At 51.7% G+C, this 14,440-nt stretch overlaps 1 protein-coding gene across 1 annotated transcript in view; it reads left to right on the plus strand.

The window, feature by feature from the left end:
• Positions 1-10,663, plus strand: part of LILRB3 (leukocyte immunoglobulin-like receptor, subfamily B (with TM and ITIM domains), member 3) — a 51,066-nt gene extending 40,403 nt beyond the window's left edge. Inside the window, exons 10-18 of the mRNA XM_006897370.1 lie at positions 249-341; positions 506-814; positions 1,030-1,317; positions 1,581-1,916; positions 4,889-5,002; positions 8,205-8,247; positions 8,332-8,369; positions 8,629-8,681; positions 10,517-10,663. Coding sequence (XP_006897432.1) covers positions 249-341; positions 506-814; positions 1,030-1,317; positions 1,581-1,916; positions 4,889-5,002; positions 8,205-8,247; positions 8,332-8,369; positions 8,629-8,681; positions 10,517-10,663 — 1,421 coding nt within the window. The remainder of the gene's footprint in view (positions 1-248; positions 342-505; positions 815-1,029; positions 1,318-1,580; positions 1,917-4,888; positions 5,003-8,204; positions 8,248-8,331; positions 8,370-8,628; positions 8,682-10,516) is intronic.
• Positions 10,664-14,440: the final 3,777 nt, after the last annotated feature.

Below are 14,440 nucleotides of genomic sequence, written 5' to 3' on the forward strand. Positions count from 1 at the left end.
CTGAGTTGACAGCTGGGGACACTGAGGGGACAGGAATCCCTGGTCTGATTTCTTTCCAGGGACCTTCTCCAAACCCTCCATCTGGGCTGAACCAGGGCCCACCATCCATGAGGGGACACGTGTGACCATCTGGTGTCAGGGATCTCAGAAGACTGGTGACTACGGACTGTATAAAGGAGGGTCATTCATTAGGACTATGACCCGGAGTAATCCAAGGGACATAAGAGGTCACGTCATCATCCTCTCAGCCTATGCACACAATGCTGGGCGGTACCAGTGTGCACATCTCAGCTCTAGTGGCCGCTCAGAGCTGAGTGACCCCCTGACCCTCACCGTGACAGGTGAGAGTGAGGAGTCATGACCTCCCTCCAGTGTGGGCTCCTCCTCACAGGAAATAGGAACCCAATGGGTATCCGGGCAGGGACCCTCATACCTCCAAGGGGACACCTGTGAGGTGACACTGGTGCCTGTATCCTCCCTAAACTCAGCCCCCTCTTTCTCTCAGGAGTGTACGCAGATGCACAAACCTCCCTCTCAGCCCGTCCAAGCTCCGTGGTGACCACAGGAGGACATGTATCTCTCTGGTGTAGATCACAGAACACAGTGGACACACTCTATCTGCTGAAGGAGGGAGGAGCTGACCCTCCCCGACAAATGAACCCTAAGCGGTCTTCAGGCTTCTATGAAGCCATCTTTCCTCTGGGCCCCGTGAACAGCTCCCACGGAGGCACCTACAGATGCTACGGTTCCTATGTCTCATATTCCATCCGACGCTGGTCACATCCCAGTGACCCCCTGGATCTCGAAGTCACAGGTGAGGGATCCCCGACCAATGTCCTCTTTCCAGGGGCCAAAAAATGTCAGATCCAAGCCTCAGGGGAGCCCCGTGGGTCCGAGGTGATTGATGACAGTGGCCTGCAGGGGTGGATTCACACAGGACAGTGTGATGACCAGGGAGGACTCAGTGAAGCCTCTTCAGTCAGTGTGAAGGTGGGAGCCACCTTTGATGCCCCGTCTCCTTCTTCTCAGGGATCTACGTCAAGCCCTCCCTGTGGACCCAGCCAGGCTTTCCGGTGCTGTCTGGGGACCGTCTGACCCTGATGTGTGGCTCCGAGACTGGATTTCACCGCTTTGTTCTGACCAAGGACGAACAGTCTCCTTCACTCATTCCGTACTTTCACAGAAGTCAGCAGAGTCCCAACTTCACCTACTATTATGTGAGCAGGGACAATGCAGGCCAGTACAGGTGCTACTACAGTGGACATGACCACTATCTGTGGTCAGCGCCCAGTGACCCGCTGGACATCCTGGTGGCAGGTGTGGAGGCCCCCATCCAGATGGCCTACTCAGCTTGGGGTCCAGGTTCCCCCTCATAAAGAAAGGTGTAGGGGACAAGGTCCTACAGCAGAGCTGAGAAGAGGGGTTATGAGAATGGGGGAGGGAGAGGGCTGGAAATATGGGAATACTGAATACTGAGAGGTAAATAAGGGACAGGGGGTCCCTGGGGAGCAGACCTGCAGAGGGGACAAGGTGTGAGGAGAGGATGGCTCCTTAAACCCCCAATCCTTCTGCCATCACAGGATATTATGGGAAGCCGACGCTGTCAGCCCATCCGGGCCCCACAGTGACCTCAGGAGAGAATGTGACCTTACAGTGTCATTCAGAAAATTGGTTTAACATTTTCCATCTGTTCAAGGAGGGCCACGCGGGGCCTCTCCAGAGTCGTCACGTGCAGAACAGAGCTGGGTCCCTCCAGGTCAACTTCACCCTGAGCCCTGTGACCGCAGCCCACGCAGGGACCTACAAGTGCTACAGGTCACACAGCACCTCTTCCTACCTGCTGTCAAGCCCCAGTGACCCTCTGGAGCTGGTGGTCTCAGGTGAGGAACCCTGGCCAGGCCCCCCGTGTCTTCATGGTCAGTTGAGAGCCTTCTGGGGGTTCCTCCTGGGAGGACTCCAGGCTGGAGTGGAGGCAGGAAGTCTGAGATGTCACCCCAAGGAGCTCCACCTCTAGGGGACCTCAGAGGGTTGGTGCAAAAGACAGGACAAGACCCACTCCAGTCTTATCTTCAATCCTCGTTCCTGAGGCAAAAACTGCATCCTCGTGGTGGACGGCAGCTGGGGAGGGTCAAAAGTGGCCCAGAAGGTCCCCTGCCCTCCATCGTCACTGAACCTCCCATCTCTGTAGCCTCTCACGAAGAGGCCGAGACCAGAGTGGGTGCGTGGCAGAGGCCTCGCTCCCTGGGGTCCACACTCGGGCCTCTCAGCGGATGGACTTAATCCTTCACGCTCTCAGGCCTGGATGGAAGGATCAGAGCAGTGACCTCAGGCTCCGTGAGGTGCTGGTGTGGGGGCCTGACGAGAAGTGGGGTGGTCTACGCAGAAGGAGGCGTGAGGCCCAGCCTGGGGCAGGAGCGGTGGGCTGAAGCCCCTCACCATGTCTGTTCTGCAGGAAGCACTGAGGACCACACAGACCTGAGATCAGAACCGCTGACAGGTAGGAGAGAGGGTCCTGTCAGGGAGGGGAAGTTGGAGCTGCTGGGGGTTGTAAGATTTAACCACTCTTGACATAGTGACCTTAGAAAAGGCCACTCCTTCTCCTTTCTGGCCCAGTGTGCTGTCGGGGTGGGGGTAGGGGATGCACACAGGGACCAGAGAGTCGGAGGACAGCTATGACACCGTGTGGGAGGGACGACAGTGGGAGGGCAGCCGTGTTCCTCTTCTATCGAGGTGAGCTCAGCCCTGAGAGAAGCAGCATTAGCAGGAGGGAAAGAACAGGACTCGAGGGGAGCTCTGGTGGCCTAGTGGCAGGAAGCTGCACTGCAATCCCAGAGGTGCGCGGTTCGAATCCACCAGATGCTCTGCTGGAGAAGGAGGGACAATCTCCTCCTGGGCAGCTCTAGCACATCCTGCTGTGGGGCCCTTGGCAGGTCCAATTTCCTCTCTGAGGCTCACTTCACTCCTCTTAGAACACACTCCCACCTCTATTCGGGGCTGCTGGGAGAAACCGAGGAGGTCCCACAGTGAGAGTCCTGGACATGGGCCTGTATGGACATTGTGCTCAGGACCAGGCAGAGCCCACCCTCCAACCCCACTGTCCCCCCACAGACACAGTCCCTGTGCACAGATGTTCCCTGCGGGGCGGTGTCAGAGCTCAGCAGAGCAGGGGACACAGCAGGGCTGGGCTGCTCAATGAGTGAGGACTCAGGTTTGATGGAGGCGTCTCTGTCCCAAGTCTCCGTCTCCGTATTTACCAAGAGGAAGGAAGGAAGGCAGAAGGATTGAGAGAAAGAAAAAAAGCACAAGAGAACCGAAAGACTCTGATCCCAGTGTTGCCATTTACGAGCTGGATGACAAGAGGCATGTGCTTCTGTCCATGTCAGTGTGTCCTGGCTATCTGTGCCATCACGTCAGGGCAGACTCCTGGCTGACCCACTGGTGGGCTTTCAGAGGCTGTAAATCTCAAGGGAGGAGACCACCCATAAATCTCCCTCAGAGCAGATGATGGATTCGATCCACCTACCCTTGGCTTGACAGCGTATCTCCTTACCATTAGGCTACTAGAACTCTCTCTCAGTTATCTAGGGCTCCTGACACAGAGATATCACACATGGATGGCTCTAGCAAAGAGAATTTCAACTCTTACAGAAGAACAGGTTGAAAATCCCGTTACAGGGTCCCAGCTTTGAGGGGACACCCTCTCCCTCTGTCTGTTCTGGAGAGAAATCCCCATTTCCTTCAGCATCTGTAAACCAGGCATTCATTGGATCTCCGCGTCTAGCAGCTTTCTCAAAGGCCCAGGTCTGGAAGGGCACGCTTCTGAGTGTGTGCTGTCGAATCAGATCCGCCTGGTACAGGAGGTGATGGCTCCTCCTTCTCCAACAGAGCATCTGGTGGATTCTAACTGCTCCTCTTCGGGACTGTGGTGCAGCTTCGCCTGGCAATTCTTTCCCAGGGTCTCTCTGGTGCTGCCTTCTCTGATGGCCTGCATCCCCTTTTTTAAAAATTTTTTATTTTAGGGGAGCTCTGGTGGCCTAGTGGCAAGGAGCTGCAACTACAATCCCAGAGGCGCACGGTTCGAATCCACCAGATGCTCTGCCGGGTAAGGAGGGACAATCTCCTCCTGTACCAGTCCGATCTGATTTGACGGTACACGCACACAAAAATAATAAAAATTTTAAAAAAAATTTATTTTATTACTTTTTGTGCGTGTACCATCAAATTGGATCTGACTGGCACAGGAGATTACCCCTCCTTCTCCAGCACAGCATCTGGTGGATTTGAACCAAGCACCTCCAGGAATACAGTGCAGCTTCTTGCCCCTAGGCCATCAGAGCTCCCTTGGCCTGCATCCTCTTTTCATCTCCGCTGAGGTAGAAGGCCGTACAGGTTAACACCACCGTGGAGAAACTTCTCTTACCTTGATCAGGGCTGTGATATGATTTGGGAATGTCATACTCCTTTCGTTTGTGTTTTTTTTTTTTTATGTGTGTACCGTCAAATTGGATCTGACTGGCACAGGAGGCGATTGTTCCTCCTTCTTCAGCAGAGCATCTGCTGGATTTGAACCGCGCACCTCTGGGATTGCAGTGCAGTTCACACTCCTTTCTCAATCCTCCCACAGTTACGTGGTTTATCACATCACGGGGGACCTTTCCGTAGCTCCCACACTGTTTCATGACATACGTGTATTCTGGGTGCACGCGAGTCCATCTATGACAGTTTTTTCACCTGTAACACAGCTGAGAAGGAAGCCGGCAGTGTCGTGCAGCATAGCCATGGGTGGGATGGAGGTGATGGGTGCAGAGGTCCCAGCACGTGCTGGTGTGCAACAGGCGTGGAGCAAGAGGGCAACACTGACTCGTCCGTGCCCTCGCTTGTGTCCAAGGTCTTCCATGGTACCTCAAAGTGATGATCGGGGTCTCTGTGGCCTTTATCCTGCTGGCTTTTCTCCTGGTCCTCCTCTTCCTGTTCATCCGACACCAACGCCAGAGAAAATGCAGTAAGTGACATGAGCATGGGTCGTGACAATGTGGCCACACGAGGTGATGGGTTCCCTGTGGGCAGACTAGGCGTCCGCTCAGGGCAACAGCCAAGAGTCAAAAGACATGAGCTATGCCTACCTTAGAAACACTCCTTGACGTTCAGAATTAGAAAGCCAAGACAGAAGAGACGTAAAGGAATCCCAGATATTTTTACAATATCAAATTCTGGTCTACATTTTTCAAGCAACACAGTATCAAAAGACAGACTCTACTCTGTAGGGTAAGCTCTGCTTCTCTGACAGGACATCATGGGAGCTTTCAAAGTCAGGTTTTCAAGAGCAAGTAGGTGCAGGCTCTCCAGGCCTTCTCTAGCCCTGACAGGTTTGGGAGGTCTGGATTCTTTAGAAATTTGAAGATCTTCCACATTCTCTTCCTTTTACTTGAATGTCTCTGTTGTTTGTGACTCCTTTCCATCTCTTCCGTTTTCATTTTCTGCTTATGACCATGGAGGAGTGTTTCTAAGGTGCCCTTAGCCCACATTTTTTGGCTCCCCAGCTGTTGCCCTGAGTGGACCCTAACATCGAGAAGAATGGCAATCGCAGAACACCTGATTGTACTCATGCGAAACCTAGACCAAGAAGCTGCTGTCCGAACAGAGTAAGGAAACACTGTGTGGTTCAAAATCAAGAAAGAAAAGCATCAGGGATGTATCTTGCCTCTGTATCTCTTCAATCTATACTCAGAACACATCATTTGGGAGGTTGGACTTCATGAAGAGGAATATGGCATCAGGATTGGAGGAAGACTCATCAACAACCTGCATTCTACAGATAACACAGCCTTGCTTGCTGAAACTGAGGAGGACCTGAAGTGCTTGCCGCAGAAGGTCAAGGACTGTAGTCTTCACTATGGACTGAAGCTCAAGCAGCACCATGATGGATGGAGAAAGGATCAAGGTTGATAACAGTTCCAGCTTGTTCGTCTCACAATCAGCACTCCTGGCACTGGTGCTGTCAGGTGCTGTTGAGTCAAGTATGATGCATAGTGACCCTATGGACAAAAGATCTGAACCCAGTCCTCTCCTGTGCCATCCTCATACTCCCTGACACACCTGAGCCCATTGCAGCAGTCACCGTGTCAGCCCACCTGGTGGAGGCTCTTCCTCTCCTTTGCCAACCCTCCACCTTTCCTCGTATCAAGGAATAGCCCCTCCCAGCAACATGCCCAAAGGATGTGAGGTGAAGTCTTGTCATTCTTGCCTCCAAAGAGCACTCCAGATGCACCCTCTCCAAGACATATCTATTCATTCTCTTGGCCGTTCATGGGGTGTTCAGGACTCTTTTGCAACACCACAGCTCAAAGGCATCAACTTTTACTGTCATTCTTATTCAGTGCCCAGCTCTCCGATGCATAGCAAGTGATCAAAATGGCCAAGGCCTGAATCAGACACACCTTAGCACTACCAGTTTTGGCATTAGCAATCAGGAAATCAAAAGACAACACATGGGGGGAAATCTGCTGTCAAAGATCTCTCCAGAGTGGTAACAAGAAGCGATGTCAGTCAAGAAACTAAGGTGCACCTGATCCAGGCCATGGTCTTCCCAACTGCCTTCTATGCATCTGAGAGCTGGATAATGTGTCAGACAGAATGAAGACAACACAGAATAGGACAGGGTTCAGAGTTGTTGTACATAGGGTCGCTATGGGTCATGGTCAACTCAACAGCACATAACAACTGGTCTGACAGAGATTAGGAGAGCATGCAGGACCATGGCCTCTAGTCACCCTTTCACTTGGAATTGAACTCAGGACTGGTACAGTTTTCAGCCAGCCAGTAGGGTGAGCAATGACAGTACAGAGGTACTCAGTTCCTCAGGACAGTCAGCCACACAAAATTAAAGGACACAGCACCACTGAGGAACAAACAGACAAAGAAAAAAAATCAAGGCACAGGGGACCAAGGCAAAAGCCAAGGCCTCAAGGTGTTTTTTTTTATTTTATTATTTTTGTGTGCGTGTACCGTCAAACCAAATCTGACTGGTACAGGAGGAGATTGCCCCTCCTTCCCCAGCAGAGCATCTGGTGGATTCGAACCGTGCGCCTCTGGGATTGTAGTTGCAGCTTCTTGCCACTAGGCCACCAGAGCTTCCGGCCTCAAGGTTTATTTTTCTCAGCATATATAGAGAATACAAGCATTCCATAACTATCAGAATAACCAGACTTCTTGCCTCACAGCAAACAACTGTCTCAAAGACCCTAAAGTAATATATCTAACAATTATCTCTGGGGCCAGAAAGGACTGTGCCCTCTGATATCTAAGAACCAGAGCTTTTAATGATTTACTCGGAAAATCTTAACAAACACACAAAAAGCTTATCTCTATATTCTGCAAATTCTCAAGGACGGTAGCTTCTAGTTAATCTGTATTTTCCACAAGTTCGCAAAGAGTTTAGTTTCTCCTAATTATGCCTTCACAGATGCTCTTCTGGGTCTTAAGAGGTCTCATAAATGTACCCTGTTTTCTTGGGACATATCTGCACCCTTGTTAGCTGTTTTCAGCTAACTTCCCAGTGAGTGGTCTCGAAGCAGTACTCTAGACTTACACGCCGACAGTCCCCCAAGGCACAGTGGCTTCAGAAACACTCACACTCATCTTTTTTCTCTCAGAGCAGCTAGTGAATTTGAAACTGGTTTGGGGTTTGCAGTGCAGCTCCTTACCTCTAAGTCACCAGGGACCCTGAAATCAGAGTAAGATGATAAGAAAGAAAGATCAAAGATCTATGTAAAATCAACTGGTCAACAGGTATTTCAAAGTATACAAGAGATGGTTGAGGGAAAGAGATCCAATCAACAGGTATGAGACGACTGGGAAATCCTGAAACCCAACTAGGCTGCAGACCTACAGAAACTGGAAGGGAATAAGTTTTGCAAAATTTTTATTATTAACTTTTGACAAATTTTTCTCTTCTTTTAAAGTGATCAAGCACCTATTTTAAAGATGGGGTTTTTGTTTTGTTTTGTTTTTTACTTTTCACACTTAATACCCAAGACCTAAACACATCCTTTGTCTTTGAAAGTTTAAATTTTTCCCCTCCTGACTTCTGAATGGGTAAAGGGGGGGGGGTCATCTTTCTAGACATGTAATCTGCTCTGATTGCAGCCTTGGCTGGGAGGGGAGAATCTAGAAGGAGCTGAAGGTCACTTTCTAACTTTGTGTAGGGGCGACGGTGACACAGTCCAAGGACAGAAGCCTGCCCAACAGGTAAGAACTACCCAAAGACTCAGTTCTGAGACTACCACTCACCTCAGCTCTCTCCCCACCACTCAATACTCCTCTCTCCTCCAGCTCAAGCCCAGCCACTGGGATCCAGGAAGAGAACTTGTGTAAGGAGATGGGGAGAAGCCGCCCTGGGGGGGTGACGGATGGAGGGATCTACAGAATGTCTGTGGGTATGGGGAGAAGGAAGTTGGTTATAAATAGTCCTGCACCTGGGTTATACTTGGCATAAATTGATACTGGGTGTCCCGGCCACATTACAAACCCTCTCTCACCCCAGCCTCCTTCTGTAGGGAGGGAGACAGATGATGAGGGTTCTTGGGGAATCCTGCTGAGAACCAGGGTCCTTTGTTCTGTTCCTGTCAGATGCCGCTGTGAAGGACAAACAGCCTGAGGAAGAAATGGAGCTGGGCAGCCAGGTCAGTCCCCTCTGCTCATGACCATGTCCCCACAACTTTCTTCTCTGGGACCTCAAACCAGTGGACACTGGTCCGCTCTCGGAGCACCTAGCTCTCAGCATCACCAGACGGGGCTCCCACCATTCTTGAAGCCCCTCTTCTCTCTTGGCTCTATAACTCCCTGGTTTCCTCTGCCACAGTCTCTGCTACCTATCCTCATACTGAAGCCCCTCTTCTCTCTTGGCTCTATGACTCCCTGGTTTCCTCTGCCACAGTCTCTGCTACCTATCCTCATACTGTTGAGGGCTGGCTAACAGCCTAAATAAGCACCTTAGAGTGACTCCCGCTTCAAAGCAAGTTTATATGACAGAGCAGGGCCACCCACAGGGTTTCCTAAGCTATTCTATTACAGGACAATCTTCAGGATAATCTATCACCATGACAACAAGAGCCCCTGGGATGATGGTACCGCAGGGAGCAAGGTTCTGATTTGTTTTTAACAGGGTCACAATAAAAGTTCTGTTGACTTGATGGCAGCTAACAACAACAATCTTTACAGAACCCAATCAACACGTACACGTCCTGCACAATGGCCGGTGGGTTTTACTGCTCATCAGTCTTTTGGCAAGCGAGTGCAAACATCTGTGTCACCAAGGTTCATGCTCTGACCATGCAATTTATGTGCTCACAAAGCGGCTGGCACAGTCACTAATGGGACTAGAAACCTCAACACTGGACTTGGGGCAGGGTCAGCGGGCATGCCTTTCAAATTCCCACCAAGGAGTCAGAAGGTCTAACTCTAAGCCTCTATTTTTCTGTTTCTCCCCCATGACCGAGGGACATCCAAGAACGGGTCTTAACTAGACCGGACGTAAAGATCGACCCCATGCAACACAGAACGCTCCTCACCATCCCAGTCAGCTTACTGCAGGGCCCAAATCCAAATCACCAGGGGCAGGACCTGGCGTCTCCCTCTGCCTCTCCCGGTGGACGGCTCCTAATTCCACTCCTGGTGTTCTGAGAGGACCAGACCCACACATCCAACTGCCACCTGACGGTTCTCTGTGCCAAGTGCAGGCATTGCAGCTTCACATCCCTCCTGCCCTTGGTATCTCTAAAACTACATGAACTGAATGAAGGTCAAGCTGCTGTTGTCTGCCATCAAGTCAGAACCGACGAATAAGCTGACTTTTCAGAGGCAGTAAATTACATGGAAGGAGACTGTCCATCCTTCTCCTGTGGAGCGGGCTGGTGGATCTGAACCATGCAACTTTGGGACTGCAGTGCGGTTTCTTACCTCTAGGCCACCAGAGCCTCCCTAAGGTGCTCTGAAGGTCAAGAGTGGAATAAAAAAAAGACTAATCTACTTCTTACTTTCTCCACCAGGACCCTGAAGATGAAGTCTCCCAAGGAAGGACATACGCCCAGATAAACCACCCTTCAGCAAGCGGACGCGTAGCAGCCACCACTTCCTCCACGTGTGAGGAGTTTAAAATCATGAAGGGCCGACAGCAGACCCCCAATCAGGTGAATCTCCTCCCTCCGTTTGTCCAGACTGCCCTGCCCAGGTAGCAACGCTCTATGAGATTGACTGACCCGGTGACTACAATAAACTAAACACATGTATGCTGGAGATCCGGTCCAGATCTGCGGTTCACGGTGCCGCTGTGAGTCCTAGATGACTCCATGGCACCCACAGGTACCAACCACCCTCTCAGGAGCCTTGGTGGGGCAGTGCTTTAAGCCTTGAGCAAATGCTACTTTGTCTTAGAGGGTCATGGAGTCGGAACAAGCTTGACAGCACGGACTAAAGCTCCACCCTAACTTTGTGCTTCTCATTCTTCCTCCTACTCCAGGACACAGCACCTGAAGACCCCCAGGAGGTGACTTACGCCAAGCTGAACCACTCGGCCTCCAGACAAAATGCAACCGCACCTCCTTCCTCCCCATCAGGGGAGACCCCCAGCGAGCCCAGTGTCTATGCAGCTCTGGCTATTCACTAGCCCCAGACCTGAGGAGGGGGCTGTGAAAACTCATGGAAAGAAGCCCAGCCCACCTGGAGACTTGGCGTGGACCCTTTGAGCGTCTGGAATCTTATGGAAGTTGTTTCCAGAGTCCACGCAAAGCACGCAGCAAATCTGCCAGGAGAAGAGAAAATAGATGAATGGGGCCTTCTAAGAATCAAATCTCTATGCACATCTAAAAACTTCTCCAACAGGGTAAAAAGGGAAGCCACAGACTGGGAAGAAGTATCTGGTAATGACATGTCACATAAGGGACTTATATCTAGAATTTATAAAATGCTTGACCACCACAACAAGATAAATAATCCAGTAGAAAAATGAGCACAGGATATGAACAGACACTTCACCCAAGAAGACAATCAGATGGCTAACAAGCACATGAAGAAATGTTCAAAACCCCTAGCTCTAAAAGAGATGAAAATCAAAACAACTATGAGATATCATTTCACCCGTCAGAATAACAAAATTTAACAGAACAGCAAGCAACAAATGCTGGCGAGGTTGTAGGGAAACTGGAAGCCTTATTCACTGTTGGTGGGAGTGTAAAATGGTGCATCCCCTGTGGAAGGCGGTATGGTGCTTTCTCAGAAAGTTGCAAATAGAGATAACATTTGACCCAGCAATTCTACTACTGGGAATATACCCCAAAGAGACCATAACTGACATCCAAGCAGATATACACACACCCATGTTTATTGCAGCTTTGTTCACAATAGCAAGGAGTTGAAAACAACCCAAGTGTCCATCAACAAACGAATGGATGGAGAAGCTGTGGTATATTCACACAATGGAATACTATGCTGCATTGAAAAACAAGGAACTCATGCAATATTATTCAAAATGGGTAACCCTTGGGGAGCTCTGGTGGCCTAGTGGCAAGAAGCTGCACTGCAATCCCAGAGGAACACGGTTCGAATCCACCAGATGCTCTGCCGGAGAAGGAGGCGCAATATCCTACTGTACCAGTCAGATCTGATTTGACAGTACATACACACAAAATAAAAAAAAAAATGGGTAACCCTGGTGGACATTATGCTGAGTGAAGTATCCCAGTCACAAAAGGACAAATATTACATGGTGCCACTGTTGTAAAACAGAACTGACATCGGGGTTGGGGGGAGACTGAGAAGGATGGGTTCAATTATGTACACTGCATTGAAACAGAGGAGGGAAAAAACTGTTTAAAAGAGGTATGTGATTAGGTAATTTTGTCATGACAGGAGTCCAGAGCGAAGGCTGCATCGTAGAGTGGACCTGGGGGAGGGATTGTAAAACAGTGAAAGAATTTTTCTTTTACTTTTCCAAGAGGTGGGTGTACTGAGGGGAGGTTTGGGAGGGGAGAAAAGTGCAACAATGAATGAATGGAAATCCAAAGTCTCTGTAAATCTTCATTGAAATTAATAACTAAAAAATAAAAGAACACTTTGAGAGCTACAGTGAGGAAAGGATGGTGGCAGCCACGTGGGAGACCATGACTGGCGTTCTGAATAGCAGCAGTCTCTGTGGAAAGGAGGAACAGCAAGGCTCGCAGAAATGGAGGTAGAAGAGGAAGTGGTTCAGGGACAGTGCACAGCAGGAGAGAGACCAGAGATGAGGAGGGAGTCCATCCCCGCTGCAGCTGTCACAGAGCCACACGCCGTAAGCTGGAGGTCTACCAGGAGCCAGAGGTGTTCCAACATCTCTTCCCTCCACAATGGTCCCCTTCATAAGCTGGAGGTGTACCAGGAGCCAGAGGTGTTCCAACATCTCTTCCCTCCACAAGCTGGAGGTCTACCAGGGGCCTGAGGTGTTCCACCATCTCCTCTCTCCATAACCTGAAGATCTACCAGGACCCCAAGGTATTCCAACAGCCCCTTTCTCCTTAAGCTGGAGGTCTACAAGGGGTCCAAGGTGTTCCAACATCATCTTCCTCCATAAGCTAGAGGTCTACTAGGGGTCCGAGGTGTTCCAACAGCCCCACCCTCTTGCTCAGGCCACAAAGGCAGCAAGACCAGGGGTAGAACTATGTCTGCTGAAAGGAGGCTACTGAACCTGACACACTCCTGTCCAAGCGTGGACACCCCTTTTCTGTCTCTTCTCCCTCCCTTGATGGTTTTGGTCAACTATGGAGCAGTATCGTGTGCGTGCGAGGGGCCCAAGTCACGTAAACGGTAAAATTAGATGTGAACTCCAACCACAGTGGTGTCAGTGGGCTCCGCTACAGAAAGGAACGCGGGAGACTCACAGGGGGGTCCTACTCCACGTCAGTCCTATGCTCACATGATCTGAATAAGAAGTAGTGGTTTGGAGGGAAAGGGATGGGCGGGGAAACCACCCCACAGGACATGCGACCATCTGAAAGCTCCTGGGAGCCCCTGGAGAGGGACCCAGGAGCAGACGTGGGAGGACTGAGTGGTGCCCAAGACAGGAGAGCACAACTGTGGGAGACTCTGCAGTCACAGCAACAAGAGCGCTGTGTCCCACCTCCTCCCTCTCTACCGGGGTGAGTCCCCATGTCCCACCTCCTCCTTCTCTATGGGGGCGTGTCCTCTGTGTCCCACCTCCTCCTCCCTCTCTGAGGGGGCACATCCTCTGTGTCCCACCTCCTCCCTCTCCACAGGATCGAATCCTCTGTGTCCCACCTCCTCCTCCCTCTCTGAGGGGGCACATCCTCTGAGTCCCACCTCCTCCTCCCTCTCTGAGGGGGCACATCCTCCTTGTCCCACCTCCTCACTCTCCACAGGATCACATCCTCTGTGTCCCACCTCCTCCTCCTCCTCCATGTCCCACCAGCTCCCTCTCCACAGGATTGCATCCTCCTTGTCCCACCTCCTCCTCCCTCTCTGAGGGGGCACATCCTCCGTGTCCCACCTCCTCCCTCTCCACAAGATTGTATCCTCTGTGTCCCACCTCCTCCTCCCTCTCTGAGGGGGCACATCCTCCATGTCCCACCTCCTCCTCCCTCTCTGAGGGGGCACATCCTCCTTGTCCCACCTCCTCCCTCTCCACAGGATCGCGTCCTCAGTGTCCCACCTCCTCCCTCTCCACAGGATTGCATCCTCCGTGTCCCACCTCCTCTCTCTCCACAGGATCGCATCCTCCATGTCCCACCTCCTCCTCCCTCTCTGAGGGGGCACATCCTCCGTGTCCCACCTCCTCCCTCTATGAAGGGGCACGTCCTCCGTGTCCCACGTCCTCCCTCTCTGAGGGGGCACATCCTCCGTGTCCCACCTCCTCTCTCTCCACAGGATCGCATCCTCCGTGTCCCACGTCCTCCCTCTCTGAGGGGGCACATCCTCCGTGTTCCACCTCCTCCCTCTATGAAGGGGCACGTCCTCCGTGTCCCACGTCCTCCCTCTCTGAGGGGGCACATCCTCCATGTCCCACCTCCATCCTCTCCACAGGATCACATCCTGTGTCCCACCTCCTCCTCCCTCTCTGAGGGGGCACATCCTCCGTGTCCCACCTCCTCCCTCTCCACAGGATTGCATCCTCCGTGTCCCACCTCCTCCCTCTCTGAGGGGGCACATCCTCCGTGTCCCACCTCCTCCCTCTCCACAGGATTGCATCCTCCGTGTCCCACCTCCTCCCTCTCCACAGGATTGCATCCTCCATGTCCCACCTCCTCCCTCTCTGAGGGGGCACATCCTCCGTGTCCCACCTCCTCCCTCTCCGAGGGGGCACATCTTCCATGTCCCACCTCCTCCCTCTCCACAGGATCTCATGGTCAGTGTCTCACCTCCCCCCTCTATGAGGGGGCACGTCCTCCGTGTCCCA

This window comes from Elephantulus edwardii, unplaced genomic scaffold, assembly GCF_000299155.1.
Source record: "Elephantulus edwardii isolate Elephantulus edwardi_28Jun2011 unplaced genomic scaffold, EleEdw1.0 scaffold00208, whole genome shotgun sequence".
NCBI classification, from domain to species: Eukaryota; Metazoa; Chordata; class Mammalia; order Macroscelidea; family Macroscelididae; genus Elephantulus; species Elephantulus edwardii.